We start from the raw sequence: 14,371 nt of genomic DNA on the forward strand, positions 1-14,371 counted from the left end.
TCCTAAGCAAGTACAATAGGCCCAATATTTTAGACGGTTCAATTTTACACTGAAACGTATCCCAGCTGGGAAGAACCTCATTGCTGATGCTCTATCACAAAAACCACAGTACAATAGCAAGAGAGAGGAAGAAGTACATCTGATTATCCCATGTCTTTCCCCACATCTTGAAAGTAAGGAGAAACATGCATCCTAACACTGAGGGAAGGGTTGGCTTGGAAAGGAACCAAGCTGTATGTGCCTGCCAGCCTGCGACTAGATATTCTCCAACTGAGTCATGACTCCAAACTAGGGGAATTAAAGATTCATATATTCTCCCTTTTTCTGGTGGTTCCTGAAGTTGTTTTTCTAATTGTTTTATATTTTCAGTTAACTCACTGTATTTCTGCGTTTTCTCTCCCCCCCCCCCCGGTTGTATATGCAATAGTGGTGCCTCTAATATAGGCTTTAAGTGTATCCCATAAATTTTGCAGAGTCGTAGGTTGTTTCAGGTTTTCCTCTAAAAATAATTTAATCTCTTTTGTGGTTCTTCCTCTAATAGTGTGTGTGGATTTAATTTCCACCTTCTATTATTACTTTTTGTCCCTTTCCAGATCACAACCAATGGTTTGTGATCTGCCCAGGTATTTGTAATTATTTCTAATGTTTCTATATCGTGTAACATTTCATTGTTAGTCCATACCATCTTTGGTACTTATAATAACATGGAGTAGATACCTAGTCCTATCAAGTTGAACTACATTTTTGCCTTTCTATCATGTTTTACATATTCCAGTGGTATCCCAGTGCATATTATAGACTTGAATCAGTAGTTCTTCAAATGAAGTGCCTGTTTTCAGCTTTAAATGTTGACCTTTCCTATGTTCAAAGTCCAAAGAGAGACTAATTTAACCTGGTGATTTTTAGCACCTTCTACCTTTGGGCAGGCCTTCCCACTGCTGTAGGTAGTTGCACTAGAGCAGTCATGGTGAACCTTTTTTGGCTTGGAAGGCAAAAGGGCGCATGCACATTTATTTATTTATTTATTTATTCGATTTTTATGCCGCCCTTCTCCTTAGACTCAGGGCGGCTTACAACATGTTAGCAATAGCACTTTTTAAACAGAGCTAGGCTATTGCCCCCACAATCCGGGTCCTCATTTTACCCACCTCGGAAGGATGGAAGGTTGAGTCAACCTTGAGCCAGTGATGAGATTTGAACCGCTGACCTTCAGATCTACAAGTCAGCTTCAGTGGCCTGCAGTACAGCACTCTACCTGCTGCGCCACCCCGGCTCATCATGACAGCATGCACCCATTTTTCAATGTCCTTCTCCTATGTATGCGCACTACCCCTGTGCATGCACACAATCCCCCCATGCTGCCCCACCCACACATGCGCACAGTCTCCAGACTTCCAGTTTCATCATTGTCCCATTTTTTGCTATTGCCAGGATTCAGGAGGCCATCACCAGGATTCAAATGGCTGAAAAGGAGGCTGTAAATCAGCTGGCCAGTGCATACATGCGTTCTAGAGAGGACATAGGGGAACATGTGCCCTCAGATATGGCTCCACGTGCCACCTATAGAACACTTGCCATAGGTTCGCCATCACTGCCTACGGGAAATGAGGGCTATTTTTGAGATTGCATTGGAAAGAATAGAACATAGTCTACCATTCTAGTACAGGGTAGGCAAAATTGGCTCTTCTATGACATGTGGATGAATTCAACTCCCAAAATTCTTGAGCTACCATGATTGGCTCAGGATTTCTGGTAGTTGAAGTCCACAAGTCATAGAAGAGCCAACCTTGTCTACCTCTGGTCTAGTCCAATGCAGGTTGGCAGATGTGGTCAGTGTTAGTCCCGGGTATCCATCATAAAGAAGTAATTAAATAAACCCCATGCATTCATAAAGTATTCAGACCGCCTTCATCTTTGGCAAGTATATTATGCTGCAGCCTAATATTTCAATTTCAGTTTGAAACATTTCAGGTTTTTTTCCATTAATCTACATTCAATACCCATAATGACAAAGTGAAACTAGAAGTTTAGAAATGTCTGCAAAGTTATTGAAAAAACCCTGAAATATCACATTAGCATAAGTATTCAGACACTTCAATTAGTAGTTTGTTGAAGCACCTTTGGCAGCAGTTACGCCTTGAGTCTTTTGGGGTATGATGTGATTTTCTGATATCTATATCCCTATATATCTCTATATATACTGCCCCCCAAAATAAAGGGAACACTCAAATGACATATCTTAGATCTGAATGAATGAAATACAGTGATACCTTGTCTTACGAACGCCCCTTCATATGAACTTTTCGTGATACGAACCCGGGGTTTATGATTTGTTTGCCTTGTCTTAAGAGCCATTTTCGTTTTACGAACCTGAGCTCGGGAGCGTGGGTTCTCTTACTGCATGTGTGCTCTCATACTGCGTGTGTGCTCTCTGCCATAGGGATTTCCCTGCCCTGTGATGTCACCGCTGGGATTTCACACTTGATTACAGCCCCCATCGGGATTCGCCGCTCGGAGAAAGCGTTTTTGCAGCTGCTTTGCTGGGAGTGCTTTCTCCGAGTGCTTCCGGAATGCCCACCCTGCCCCTCTCGCAGCCCCTTCGCTGGGAGCGCTTTCGTCCAGGGCTGTCAATGAAGGGGCTGCAGGAGAGGTGGGGCAGGTGTTCCCAAAGTGCTCGGAGAAAGCATTCTCGCAGGGAGCGCTTTCTCCAAGCGCTTCTGGAACACCCGGCCACCTCTCTTGCAGCCCCTTCACTGGGAGCGCTTTTGTCCTGGGTTGTCAGCGAAGGCGGCTGCAGGAGAAGTGGGGCAGGCGTTCTGGAAGAGCTCAGACAAAGCACTCCGAGCAAAGCGGCTGCAAGAGCGCTTTCTCCGAGCACTTTGGGAACGCCTGCCCTGCCTCTCCTGCAGCCCCTTCGCTGACAGCCCTGGACGAAAGCGCTTCCAGTGAAGGGGCTGTGAGAGGGGCGGGGCGGGCTTTTCCATTGATTCCTATGGGAAACATTGCTTCATCTTACAAACTTTTCACCTTACGAACCTTGTCCCAGAACAATTAAGTTCGTAAGACAAGGTATTACTGTATTCTCATTGAATACATTGTTCTGTACAAAATTAAATGTGCACAACAGCATGTGCAATTGATTGTCAATCAGTGTTGCTTCCTAAGTGGACAGTTTGATTTCACAGAAGTTTGATTTACTTGGAGTTATATTGTGTTGTTTAAATGTTCCCTTTATTTTTTTTTGAGCAGTTTATATCTTTGTCTCCTGCTAATAGTCTTCCTGCTACCTTTACATCTGTGTGTAAATAATTAGAATTATCACCTGTAATTGTTCTATTTCTGCTCTGTTTAATTTGACATCAAGGAGGTTAGCTGCAATTCCTTGAAAACACAGGAACACCTGTTTAAAAAAGATGAAATACTTAAATGATTACAAATACACACCCTAAAGGTATTTCCAACATAACAAAACACTTTTGATTGACAAAAAGTGATGATGGGGAAATTATCTATATAATATATTTCTGCAAAGATTCTTTAGCCAAATCTATACTAAATTTATAAGAATATTCTTTCATAATTAGTTTATTCAGAATATATATCCGAATTATAAACTGAATTATAAACAAAATTATAATTGAACCTCACTGCATTTAGCAAAAGTAATTTTTGCACATTTTTCTATACAAATAATGAACAGAAAAGCTGGACACATGCACATTTGTTACTTAAAAAGCCTATAAAATATCAAGGAATACAGCTTTCAACAAATCAGAAGAACTTTACAATACATGTATTACAGATCTGTTCCTAAAGTATTTATGTCAGATGACTTCCTGTATTACTTTATTACATATAAAATAGGATTTTCTGTGCTAGCATCTCCTGTGTGATCATTAAGGTAGAATAGAATGACAATAGTTTCAGTCAGTTGGGAAATGGGCTGAATGATTAATATGAGAAAATAAAGCAACCAAAACAGGGCCCCACTTTATTCTCCCTTGATAATATTCAGGCAATAAATTCTTGCTCAGTTGGTTTTCCAGGTTTTAATTGAGTTTTTGAATTCTTGCTCAGTTGTTTTAATTGAATTAATAATACTGATAGTCCTTGAGTTACCATAATGGAGTCTGCCCACTACAGTCATAAATCATGGCAATTCTTAAAGAAGGTGCCCACATGATCACCTCACTTAAGGATCCCAATTTGTGCTCTCCCCATTGTGATGGTAAGTGATCATGAGAAGACCAGATAGAACTTTAATTGATGGGACCCAGATGGGGATGGGGGAACAGATTAACAGAGTTGGAAGGGACTTTGGAGGTCTTCTAGTCCAACCCCCTGCTTAATGGGTTGGACTAGAAGACCTATACCACTTCAGACAAATGATAATTCAATAAAAATGTCCAGTGTTGAAGCATTCACAACTTCTGTAGGCAAGCTGTTCCACTGATTAATTGTTCTGTCAGGAAATTTCTTGGTCCTAGGTTGCTTCTCTCCCTGATTAGTTTCCACTCAATGCTTCTTGTCCTCAGATGCTTGATTCTTGTCCTCAGATGCTTGATTCTTGTCCTCAGATGCTTGGAGAATAGCTTGATTCCCTCTTCTTTGTGGCAGACCCAGAGAGATTAGAACACTGCTATCACGTAACCTCTAGTCCTTCTTTTCATTAAAATAGACCAGGAGTCAGCAACACGCAGTGTGATGAAATTCAGATTTTTTTTCCCTTCCAGTTCTGTGGCATGGCTTGGTGGGTGTGGCAGGGGAAGGATACTGCAAAATATCCATTCCCACCCCACTCTGGGGCCAGCCAGAGGTTGTATTTGCGGGTTCTCTGAACTACTCAAAATTTCCGCTATTGGTTCTCCAGAACCTGTCAAACTCTACTGAATTTTACCCCTGAAACCACGGTTCTGAAGTCACATGTGTCTCATTGGACCCTCTGCCATGGCTCCCTGTCCCATCACTATTTGGCCTCAACCTTTGCCACTCTTATTTCTTTTTTGGACTCCAGCCCGAAGCCACAGGAAGCAAAGGCTGCCTTATGGGCAAATGTGGCATGATGGGCAAATGTGGCATGATGGGCAAATGTGGCCGCTTTGCTCCAGCACTCTCCTTCCTTCTCTGGCCAGCTGTGGCTGAGCTGGCAACGCACACACACATGGGAAGACCATCCTCAAGCAAGCGCCAAATCTTAAGGAGAGTCTTAACAGGACGCAACAGGACATGGATTCTCTCCTGCACTAATGTTCTAGTCATCACCTTGCTGTGTCACCTCAGACTCCAGTTCTTCAGAAGAATGTAGCAGGCACAAACGTCTGGTCGAAGTGGCAGGAAGAGAAAGCTGCCTTACATGCAAATGGGGTGTGAAGGAAGGTTCAGGACTGCTTCACTCCTGTATTCTCCAGCAACCTTCCTGCTTCCTCTCTCATGATCCCCTGGCTGGCTGTGGCTGAGCCAGGAGTATGCACACGCACGAGGACACCCTCCTTAAGCGAGCTGGTGTCTATTGTGAGTGCTCCTTGTCCACCTCAGGTCATGTCAGATTCTGAGGAGGATGAGCCAGGTCCCTCTGGATAACCTGGGTCAGGGGCACCATTCCCCGTAAGCTGTGCGCGTCCCAAAATACCCCCCTGCGCACTCTTTTCCATGGGTGCGTGCTCCCCATCCCCCTGCCAGCCCATGGGGGGCGGGGCGGGGAGGTGCGGCAGTAGGAGGAAAGGGAGTCGCGGCCGCCCCTGCCTCCCCACGGTGCCTATGGCCAAACGCGCCCCTGGCTTCAAGGCCCTGCCCCCCGCCCGCCCGATCCGCCCCCTCTCCTCCTCTGCCACCTCCTGCCTTGGGGCGCGATCCGCCCCCTCTTCTCCTCCGCCACCTCCTGCCTTGGGGCGCGATTTCCCCCCTCTCCTCCTCCGCCGCCTCCTGCCTTGGGGCGTGATCCGCCCCCCCCTCTCCTCCTTCACCGCCTCCTTCCTTGGGGCGCGACTTTTCTCGCGGCAGTGGCGGCTGCGGGATGAAAGCGCTGCCAGCCAGGGGGCTGCAAGAGAGGGCTTTCTCCGCAGGCTTCAGGAATGCCCGCCCCTCTCGCAGCCCCTTCGCTGGGACCGCTTTCGTTCCAGACTTCCAGCAAGGGGGCTGCAGTAGAGGCAGGGCAGGCGTTCCCGAAGCGCTCGGAGAAAGTGCTCTCACAGCCCCCTCGCTGATAGAGAGAGAGGGAGAGAAAAAGTGAGAGAGAAAGAGAGAGAGAAAGGGGGGAGAGAGTTAGCAAGAGAGAGAAGAGAAAGAAAGCAAGAGAGATAGAAAGAGTGAGAGAGAAAGAAAGCAATAGAAAGAGAGAAAGAAAATGAGAGAGAGGGAGATAGAGAGAGAGAGAAAGAGGGAGAGAGAAAGTGAGAAAGAAAGAGAGCAAGAGGGGGAGAGAGAAATGACTCTTGATTTAAAGCATATGGTAAAAAGCACCCAAATAATAACAACAGAGAAAAAACTCCCAGCCGTTTGTGTGTGTGTGTGTGTGTGTGTGTGTGTGAACTCTTGAACCATTTCCAATAGCTCACCTCTAATTGGAAATGGTTCAAGAGTTCACACACACACACACACAAGGGGGGGAGGAGACAGGGATGGAAAAAGAGAAGATAATAATAGTAATAGATTTTGGTTTTGTTTTATTATTAATTTCTTTTAATAAAAAAAGAAGGGAATTTTTTTCTTATTTATTTATTTATTTATTCTTCTATGCCGCCCAGTCCCAAAGGGACTGTCGCTCAGACACGATACTTTTCCGCCCACACCGAAAAAAAATTAGAGGGAACATTGGTCCGGGGGGTTGCCAGCTGAAGCAGAGCGAGAGTGAGGGGGAAAGTGACCTGAGTGAGCCTGAAGAACCACTAGAGGGGGCTGATATTACAACAGAGGAGTGATCTCAGTAGGAGGATGAGGAAGACATTAGAGTAGAAAGTCAGTGGATAGATCCTCGCTGTTGTACATACTCCTGGTCAGTTGGAGGATGATGAAGAAATTGAGGACTCTGATACAGATAGTGTTTATGAATTAGTGGTGGGCCCGGGGTTACAGGTAGTAGAACAGGTGGGAGGCCAGCCACAAGATGTGGCTATGAGTCCAGAATCTAGCAAGGAAGAATCAGATGTTCGCTGGGTCAATCCTAAATTCAGAAGGGTCCAAAAACGTAAGGAAGAGGTGATTGGAAGAAGATATTAAGGGGAGGAATGGGTTAAATACTGGAGTGATGTATTTGGTACATCAGGGGGTCAGTGAGGAAGAAGGGTGGAGTTTCAATGTTGTAGGGATAAAATGAAAGGTATTTCTGTTCAGCTCCCAAGCAAGCAAATGCATTCTGTGTTATTTTACAGTCATTTCTGCTGTTTTTGAATCATGCCGTGAGTACATAAATCTTGTTAAACGGAGAAGGCTGGGAGGAATGTATGAGGAATGCAATTAAGAAAGATAACGGGAGGAAGAGGAATGTGCTAGTATGAACTGTATTTTGAATACGGAAGGGAAGAGAAATAAAGATAGATTTTCTTTGTTTATGAAATACTGCATTTAGTAAGAGTTATTTGTAATAGCTAAAGTTCTACTAGAAACCAGAACACTTGCTATAGAAGATTGCTCAGAAAGTGAGGAGTTGCATTGTAAAAGGTATTAGTGTATTATTGACTTAGTCTCTTTGTGATGTGATGTCACCTCCAGGAGTATTAAGGCAAAGGATCTTGGAAAATTGGGTATGGGGATTCAACATTGTTCAATGGAAGAGATGTGAGACTGGGGGTGTGCTTGAACAAGGCTTTAAAACTATGCTTTCTGCCACAATAAAACTCATTTCTCTGCTGGATGCTTGTTGCCGGGACTTTAGTGAGCAAAATTTATATGCTTAAATGATAAATGGACTGTGTTATATAGGAATGCTGATTAGGCTGAGTTTGGCGCCTTTCCCAGACATTGCTGACATTTAGCTCTAAAGAGAAAATACTCCGTTCTTCTTGGCCGTTTAAAAGCTGCTTTTCATTATGTGTGCTTATATCAATAAAGAGTTTGATTTATTCATAAAACAAAAGATTTTTGAGTCAGGGTTTTTGATCTGAGGGTCATGCACAGAACAGTGCCCATCCTACATGCATCTTTCCTGAGCATTGGCGTTCACTTGAGGACAATTTCCCAGTGTGTGTGCACACTCCCGGTTCAACCACAGTTGGCCAGGGGGGTCACAGAAGGAGGAGGAGGAAAAAGAGGGTCACCAGAGAGCGCAGGAGCAAAGTAGCTCTGTAACCTTCCTTTGCAGCACATTTACATGTAAGTCAGCCTTCGCTTACTGCTGCTTTGGACTGGAGGTGGCGTACCCTGCACTCAGCCGAAGAGCTGCTGGGGATGGGAGATGACACTGCAAAATGACGGCCAGATAATTAATACAAGAGAGAAGCTACATCCTGTTGTGTCCTAACCCTCCTTAAGCAAGCGCCTGTTGCGCTTTGGAGCTCGGTTGTGGAGGGTCTCCCTACTTCCGGCTCAGCCACAGCCAGCCAGGAGGTCACGTGAGGAGGGGGGGAGGATGGTTGCCCGAAGAGAGGGGGGAGACACACACACACACAAACACAGAGAGAAGGGGAGAGAGAGACATAGAGACACATACAGAATGATACATAAAGTGGGGGATGAGAAAGGGAGAGAGACAGAGGGAGAGAGACAGAGAGGGAGAGAGATGCAGAGATGCAGAAAGGCGGAGAGGGGGAGAGAGAGAGACAGATAACTGGGTGAGAGTGAGTGACATCGAGTTGGCCACACCCACCCAGTTTGTGGGCTCCTGGTATGTTGTTTTTTTCCTGTGGGAAATGGGTCCAAGTGGCTCTTTGAACGTTTAAGATTGCTGACCCATGAACTAGACATACCCAGTGCCTGCAGCCATTCTTCATATTTTAGCCTCCAGTCGCCTAATCACCTATGTTGCTCTTCACTGCATGCTTTCTAGAGTCTCCACATCTTTTTTACATTGTGGCAATCCAAACTGCATGCAATATTCTAAGCGTGGCCTTACCAAGGCATTATAAAGTGGTATTAACACTTCATGTAATCTTGATTCTATCCCTCTGTTTATGCAGCCTAGAACTGTGTTGGCCTTTTTAGCAGCTGCTGCACACTACAGGCTCATATTTAAATGCTTGTTCACTAGGATTCCAAGTTCCCTCTCACAAGTACTACTATTGAGCAACATACCACATGTACATTCCAATCGTTGGCCGGAGCTAGGCGTAACATTCAACAGCTCCAAGCCTGCTGGCAGAGATGAGTTTTTAAAGCTTTGCGGAAGGCCAGGAGGGTGGCGGCGGTACAAATTCCTGGAATGAGTTGATTCCAGAGGGCTGGGGCCACCCCAAAGAAAGAGTCTTCCCCTAGGCCCCACCAGGCGGCATTGCCTAGCTGATGGAACCTGGAAAAGGCCAACTCTGTGGGACCTAACCGGCTGCTGGGATAGATGAGGCAGGAGGCGGTCCTGTAAGTAAGCTGGTCCTAAGCCATGTAGGGCTTTATAGGTCATAACCAACACTTTGAATTGCATTCGGAGACCAATCGGCAGCCAATGAAGCTCGCGGAGTGTTGCCAAAACATGGGCATAACTTGGAGGGCCAATGACAGCTCATATTGCGGCATTTTGTAGCATCTGCAGTCTCCAAATGTTCTTCAAGGGTAGCCCCATGTAGAGAGCATCACAGTAATCAAACCTTGAGGTGATGAGGGCATAAGTGACTGTGAGAAGAGACTCCCTGTCCAAATAGGGCTGCAACTGGTACACCACGTAAACCTGTACAAAAGTCCACATCGCCATAATTGAGAGATGATGTTCTAAGCTCAGCTGTGAATCGAGGAGGAGGGCCAAGTTTTGGACCCTCTCTGAGGGGTCAAGAGTCTCCCCCCCTCAGTAATGGATGGACAGATGGAATTGTCTTTGGGAGGCAAAATCCAGAGCCACTCTGTGTTGTCGGGATTGAGCTTGAGCCTATTAACACCCATCCAAACCCTAACAGCCTCCAGACACTGGCACATCACTTCCACTATTTCACTGAGTTGACACAGGGTGGAGATATACAGGTGGATGTCATCTGCATACTGATGGTAACTCATCCTGTGTCGTCGGATGATCTCACCCAATGGTTTCATGTAGATATTAAAGAGCAGGGAGGAGAGGACTGACCCCTGAGGGACCCCACAAGGGAGGAACTTAGGAGCCGACCTCTGATCCACTGCCAACACTGACTGCGACCAACCAGAGACATAGGAGAACGGTAATATGGTGGCTTCTAACTCCAATCCCACCAGTCAGTGCAGAAGGATACCATGGTTGATGGTATTGAAAGCCACTGAGAGGTCAAGAAGCACTAGGATAGATGAATGTCCACTATCCTGGGCCCACCAGAGATCATCCGTCAGCATGACCAACGCAGTTTCTGTGCTGTAGCAGTGCCTGAAACCAGACTGTTGACGGTCGAGATAATCAGCTTCATTCAAGGACTGTAGGAGTTGGAGTGACACTACCTTCTCAACAACCTTCCCTAGAAAGGGAAGGTTGGAGGCAGGATGATAGTTATTTAAAATAGCCAGATCCAGGGAAGGCTTCCTGAGGAGGGGGCACACAACTGCCTCCTTTAAGGGAGCTAGAAAGGGCCCCTCCCTCAGAGAAGCATTGACAACTGCCTGGATCTAGCCTCGTGTCACCTCCCTGCTAGCTAAAACCAGCCAGGAGGGGCACGGGTCCAATAAATAGGTGGCGGAGCTCACACCTCCCACGGACTCCCAGTCAGTTTGTTTGTATATAATCAAACTTATATGTCTCCCAACTTCCAAAGGACTCTGGGCAGCTTCCAACAAAAAACAACATTAAAAACAATTTAAAATACTTAAATAAAACCCTACTAAAAACTATACATATCACTCATGGCTGGACCTGGACAGTGTCACATTCAATCAACGGCCTCAATCAACAGCGAACCAAAATGGCACTCCGAGAAATAAAACAATTCCACGCCTATGCTTCTCACTGGGTAGGATTTATTAACGGCCATGTCTGGATTCGACTGGAATCATTCCAACTCTGAGTCCCTTAGATTACATCCAGGTCAAAACCCCATCTCACATCCCCACACCCACAAGTGCAGTCATGAGGGCCAATCCTATGCAGGATTCCTGATTCCTTCCTGTGTTTGTTACTATGGCATCTGGAGAAATGAATGTGTGGTGGCATATCTCTCTCTCTCTCTCACTCCCAAGCTGTGTCAGGCCCACCTTGGACTTCACATAATGACTTTGGGCCTGACAGGCGGCCTCCCTTCTCACAAAACCCGTCTCATGGAATGATGAATAAGTATAGGAGTTAGTACTGTTCCAAACCATCCTACCTTCCCCCTCTGGGACCCTTTGGCTTGTTCAGATAATTCTCATGGAACTGCTTGACTAACCTATCAGCACTGACATCCTGACTCTTTACCCAGGTAGCCTCCGACAGAGGGTACCCCTTCCAATGAATTAGGTACTGCAAATTTCCCCAGAAAATGTGGGAGTTCACTTCATAGTAGGGTTCCCCCTGAATCACTACAGGGGAAAGGGGCGGCTGTGCGTGTGGCCTTATGTTGGACCTGATCATCGGCTTAAGCAGGCTGCAGTGAAATACAGGGTGGATCCTCCCTAGGATTCTAGGCAGCGCAAGCTGCACCGTGATTGGGTTGATTACTTTCACTATTGGGAAAGGGCCCAGGAATTTTGGGCCTAGCTTTTTGCTAGGCAGCCTTAACCGAATGTATTTGGTAGACAGGAAAACCTTATCTCCCACTCGAAAAGGGGGTTGGGGAGATCGGTGCTTATCTGCTTGTTTCTTGTAGGCTTGCACTGCCTCCGTCAGCGCCTTCTTGGTATTCTCCCGCCCTCTCTTCAGCTTCTCCATCCACTCCACCAATATGATAGACGAGGGAGGTTCTGTAGGTAGTTCCAACATGGGAACAAAACCTTGACCACTGGTAACCTGGAAAGGGGCTAGTCCCATGCTGCTGTGTATAGAATTGTTGTACACTACTTCTGCAAAAGGCAGCAATTCAGCCCAATTGTTCTGCTGGTAACTCACATAACATCTAAGGTACTGTTCCACTAGGGTTTTAGCTCTTTCTGCTGCTCCATTTGTGGAAGGGTGCAATGCAGAACTAAGTCCTTGGGTGGAACCAATGGTGCAGACGAATTCTCTCCAGAATCTGGCTGTGAATTGAAGCCCCCCAATCTGATATGATTCTGCGGGGGACTCCATGAAATCTGTAAATGTGTTTTAAGAATAATTTAGCCAAGTGTCTGGCTTTGGGTAGCCCCGAACATGCAATGAAATGGGCTTGTTTGGAGAACAAATCGATGACAGTCCAAATAACAGAGTTTCCCTTGCTCTCGGGGAGCTCCACTATTAAATCCATTGCTATTTCTTCCCAGGGCCTAGTAGGGTTGGTTACTTGCTACAGCAAATCGAGGGGTTTTCCGGGCCAATGCTTTCTGGTGGCACAACTTTTCACATAATCTTCAACTTCCGCTCTCATTCTGGGCCACCAGAACTGTCTCCGCGCCAGATGCAATGTTTTCAGGAACCCGAAGTGGTCCCCTAGTCTGGAGTCATGACTCTGTTGGAGAATATCTAGTCGCAGGCTGGCAGGCACATACAGCTTGGTTCCCTTCCAAACCAACCCTTCCCTCAGTGTTAGGATTTCCTTATGGTCATTGAACCACGGGTCAGTGGGCAACGCTGACTCCAATATGTTTTCCCATTCCCAATTCCCTGGTGGAACCTGTCTCCTTGTCTGGTCTCAGGTGAGGACAGGTGCAGTTTTCTCCTTACTTTCACGAGGGGGGAAAATACATGGGATGATTGGATGTACATCTTCCTCTCTCTGTGGTTTTTATGACAGAGCATCAGCAATGAGGTTCTTCCCAGCTGGGATATGTTTCAGTGTAAAATTGAACCATCTGAAATATTGGGCCCATCGTACTTGCTTAGGGGAAAGCCTCTGAGGGGTCTTTAATGCTTCAAAGTTCTTATGGTCAGTCCACACTTCAAAAGGAATGGCTCCGCCTTCCAGAAAATGCCTCCATGTCCCCAGCGCTACACGTACAGCAAATGCTTCTTTCTCCCAAATAGCCCACCTCCTCTCGGTGGGGGTCAGCTTCATGGAAAGGTATGCACAAGGCATCAACTGTCCCCTTCAATTGTCTTGTAATAGCACCGCAGCTATGCCACATCGCTGGCGTCGGACTGGATCACAAACTTCCACTCGGGGTCAGGATGTTGCAGGTAACTACAGGCCAGTTAGCTTGACATCAGTTGTAGTTAAAATGATGGAGACTCTACTCAAAAAGAGGATAAATCAGCACCTAAAAAACAATAACTTATTGGACCCAAATCAGCATGGCTTTACTGAAGGCAAATCATGTCAGACTAATCTCATTGATATGGTTCCACATAAAGAGCTGATAGATAAATTAGTGAAGATTGGAATTAATCCCTGGATAGTTCAGTGGATTTGCAGCTGGCTGAAGCGTAGACATCAGAGAGTTATTGTTAATGGCGAGTATTCTGAGCAAAGTCAGGTTACAAGCGGTGTGCCACAAGGGTCTGTTCTGAGTGACATAGGGGAAGGTTTGGTAGGGAAGGTTTGCCTATTTGCCAATGACTCTAAAGTGTGCAATAGGGTTGATATTCCTGGAGGCGTCTGTAATATGGTAAATGATTTAGCTTTACTAGATAAATGGTCAAAGCAATAGAAACTGCAGTTTAATGTTTCCAAATATAAAATAATGTACTTGGGGAAAAGGAATCCTCAATCTGAGTATTGTATTGGCAGTTCTGTGTTAGCAAATACTTCAGAAGAAAAGGATTTAGGGGTAGTGATTTCTGACAGTCTCAAAATGGGTGAACAGTGCACTCAGGCGGTAGGGAAAGCAAGTAGGATGCTTGGCTGCATAGCTAGAGGTATAACAAGCAGGACGAGGGAGATTATGATCCCGCTATATAAAATGTGGTGAGACCACATTTGGAATACTGTGTTCAGTTCTGGAGACCTCACCTACAAAACGATATTGACAAAATTGAACGGGTCCAAAGACGGGCTACAAGAATGGTGGAAGGTCTTAAGCATAAAACGTATCAGGAAAGACTTAATGAACTCAATCTGTATAGTCTGGAGGACAGAAGGAAAAGGGGGGACATGATCGAAACATTTAAATATATTAAAGGGTTAAATAAGGTCCAGGAGGGAAGTATTTTTATTAGGAAAGTGAACACAAGAACAAGGGGACACAATCTGAGGTTAGTTGGGGGAAAGATCAAAAGCAACATGAG

The 14,371-nt window shown here is 45.7% G+C and overlaps 1 protein-coding gene across 2 annotated transcripts in view; it reads right to left on the reverse strand.

Annotated features, from left to right (window-relative positions):
* RAB28 (RAB28, member RAS oncogene family) overlaps positions 1-14,371 on the reverse strand; it is a 326,361-nt gene that overhangs the window by 27,504 nt on the left and 284,486 nt on the right. The window contains exon 6 of one of the 2 annotated variants that reach the window (XM_070757348.1): positions 3,323-3,400. The exons of the other annotated variant lie outside the window; for it this stretch is intronic. Coding sequence (XP_070613449.1) covers positions 3,323-3,400 — 78 coding nt within the window. The remainder of the gene's footprint in view (positions 1-3,322; positions 3,401-14,371) is intronic. 2 annotated transcript variants of the gene reach the window in all.

Source organism: Erythrolamprus reginae, chromosome 7, assembly GCF_031021105.1.
Source record: "Erythrolamprus reginae isolate rEryReg1 chromosome 7, rEryReg1.hap1, whole genome shotgun sequence".
Taxonomy (NCBI): Eukaryota; Metazoa; Chordata; class Lepidosauria; order Squamata; family Dipsadidae; genus Erythrolamprus; species Erythrolamprus reginae.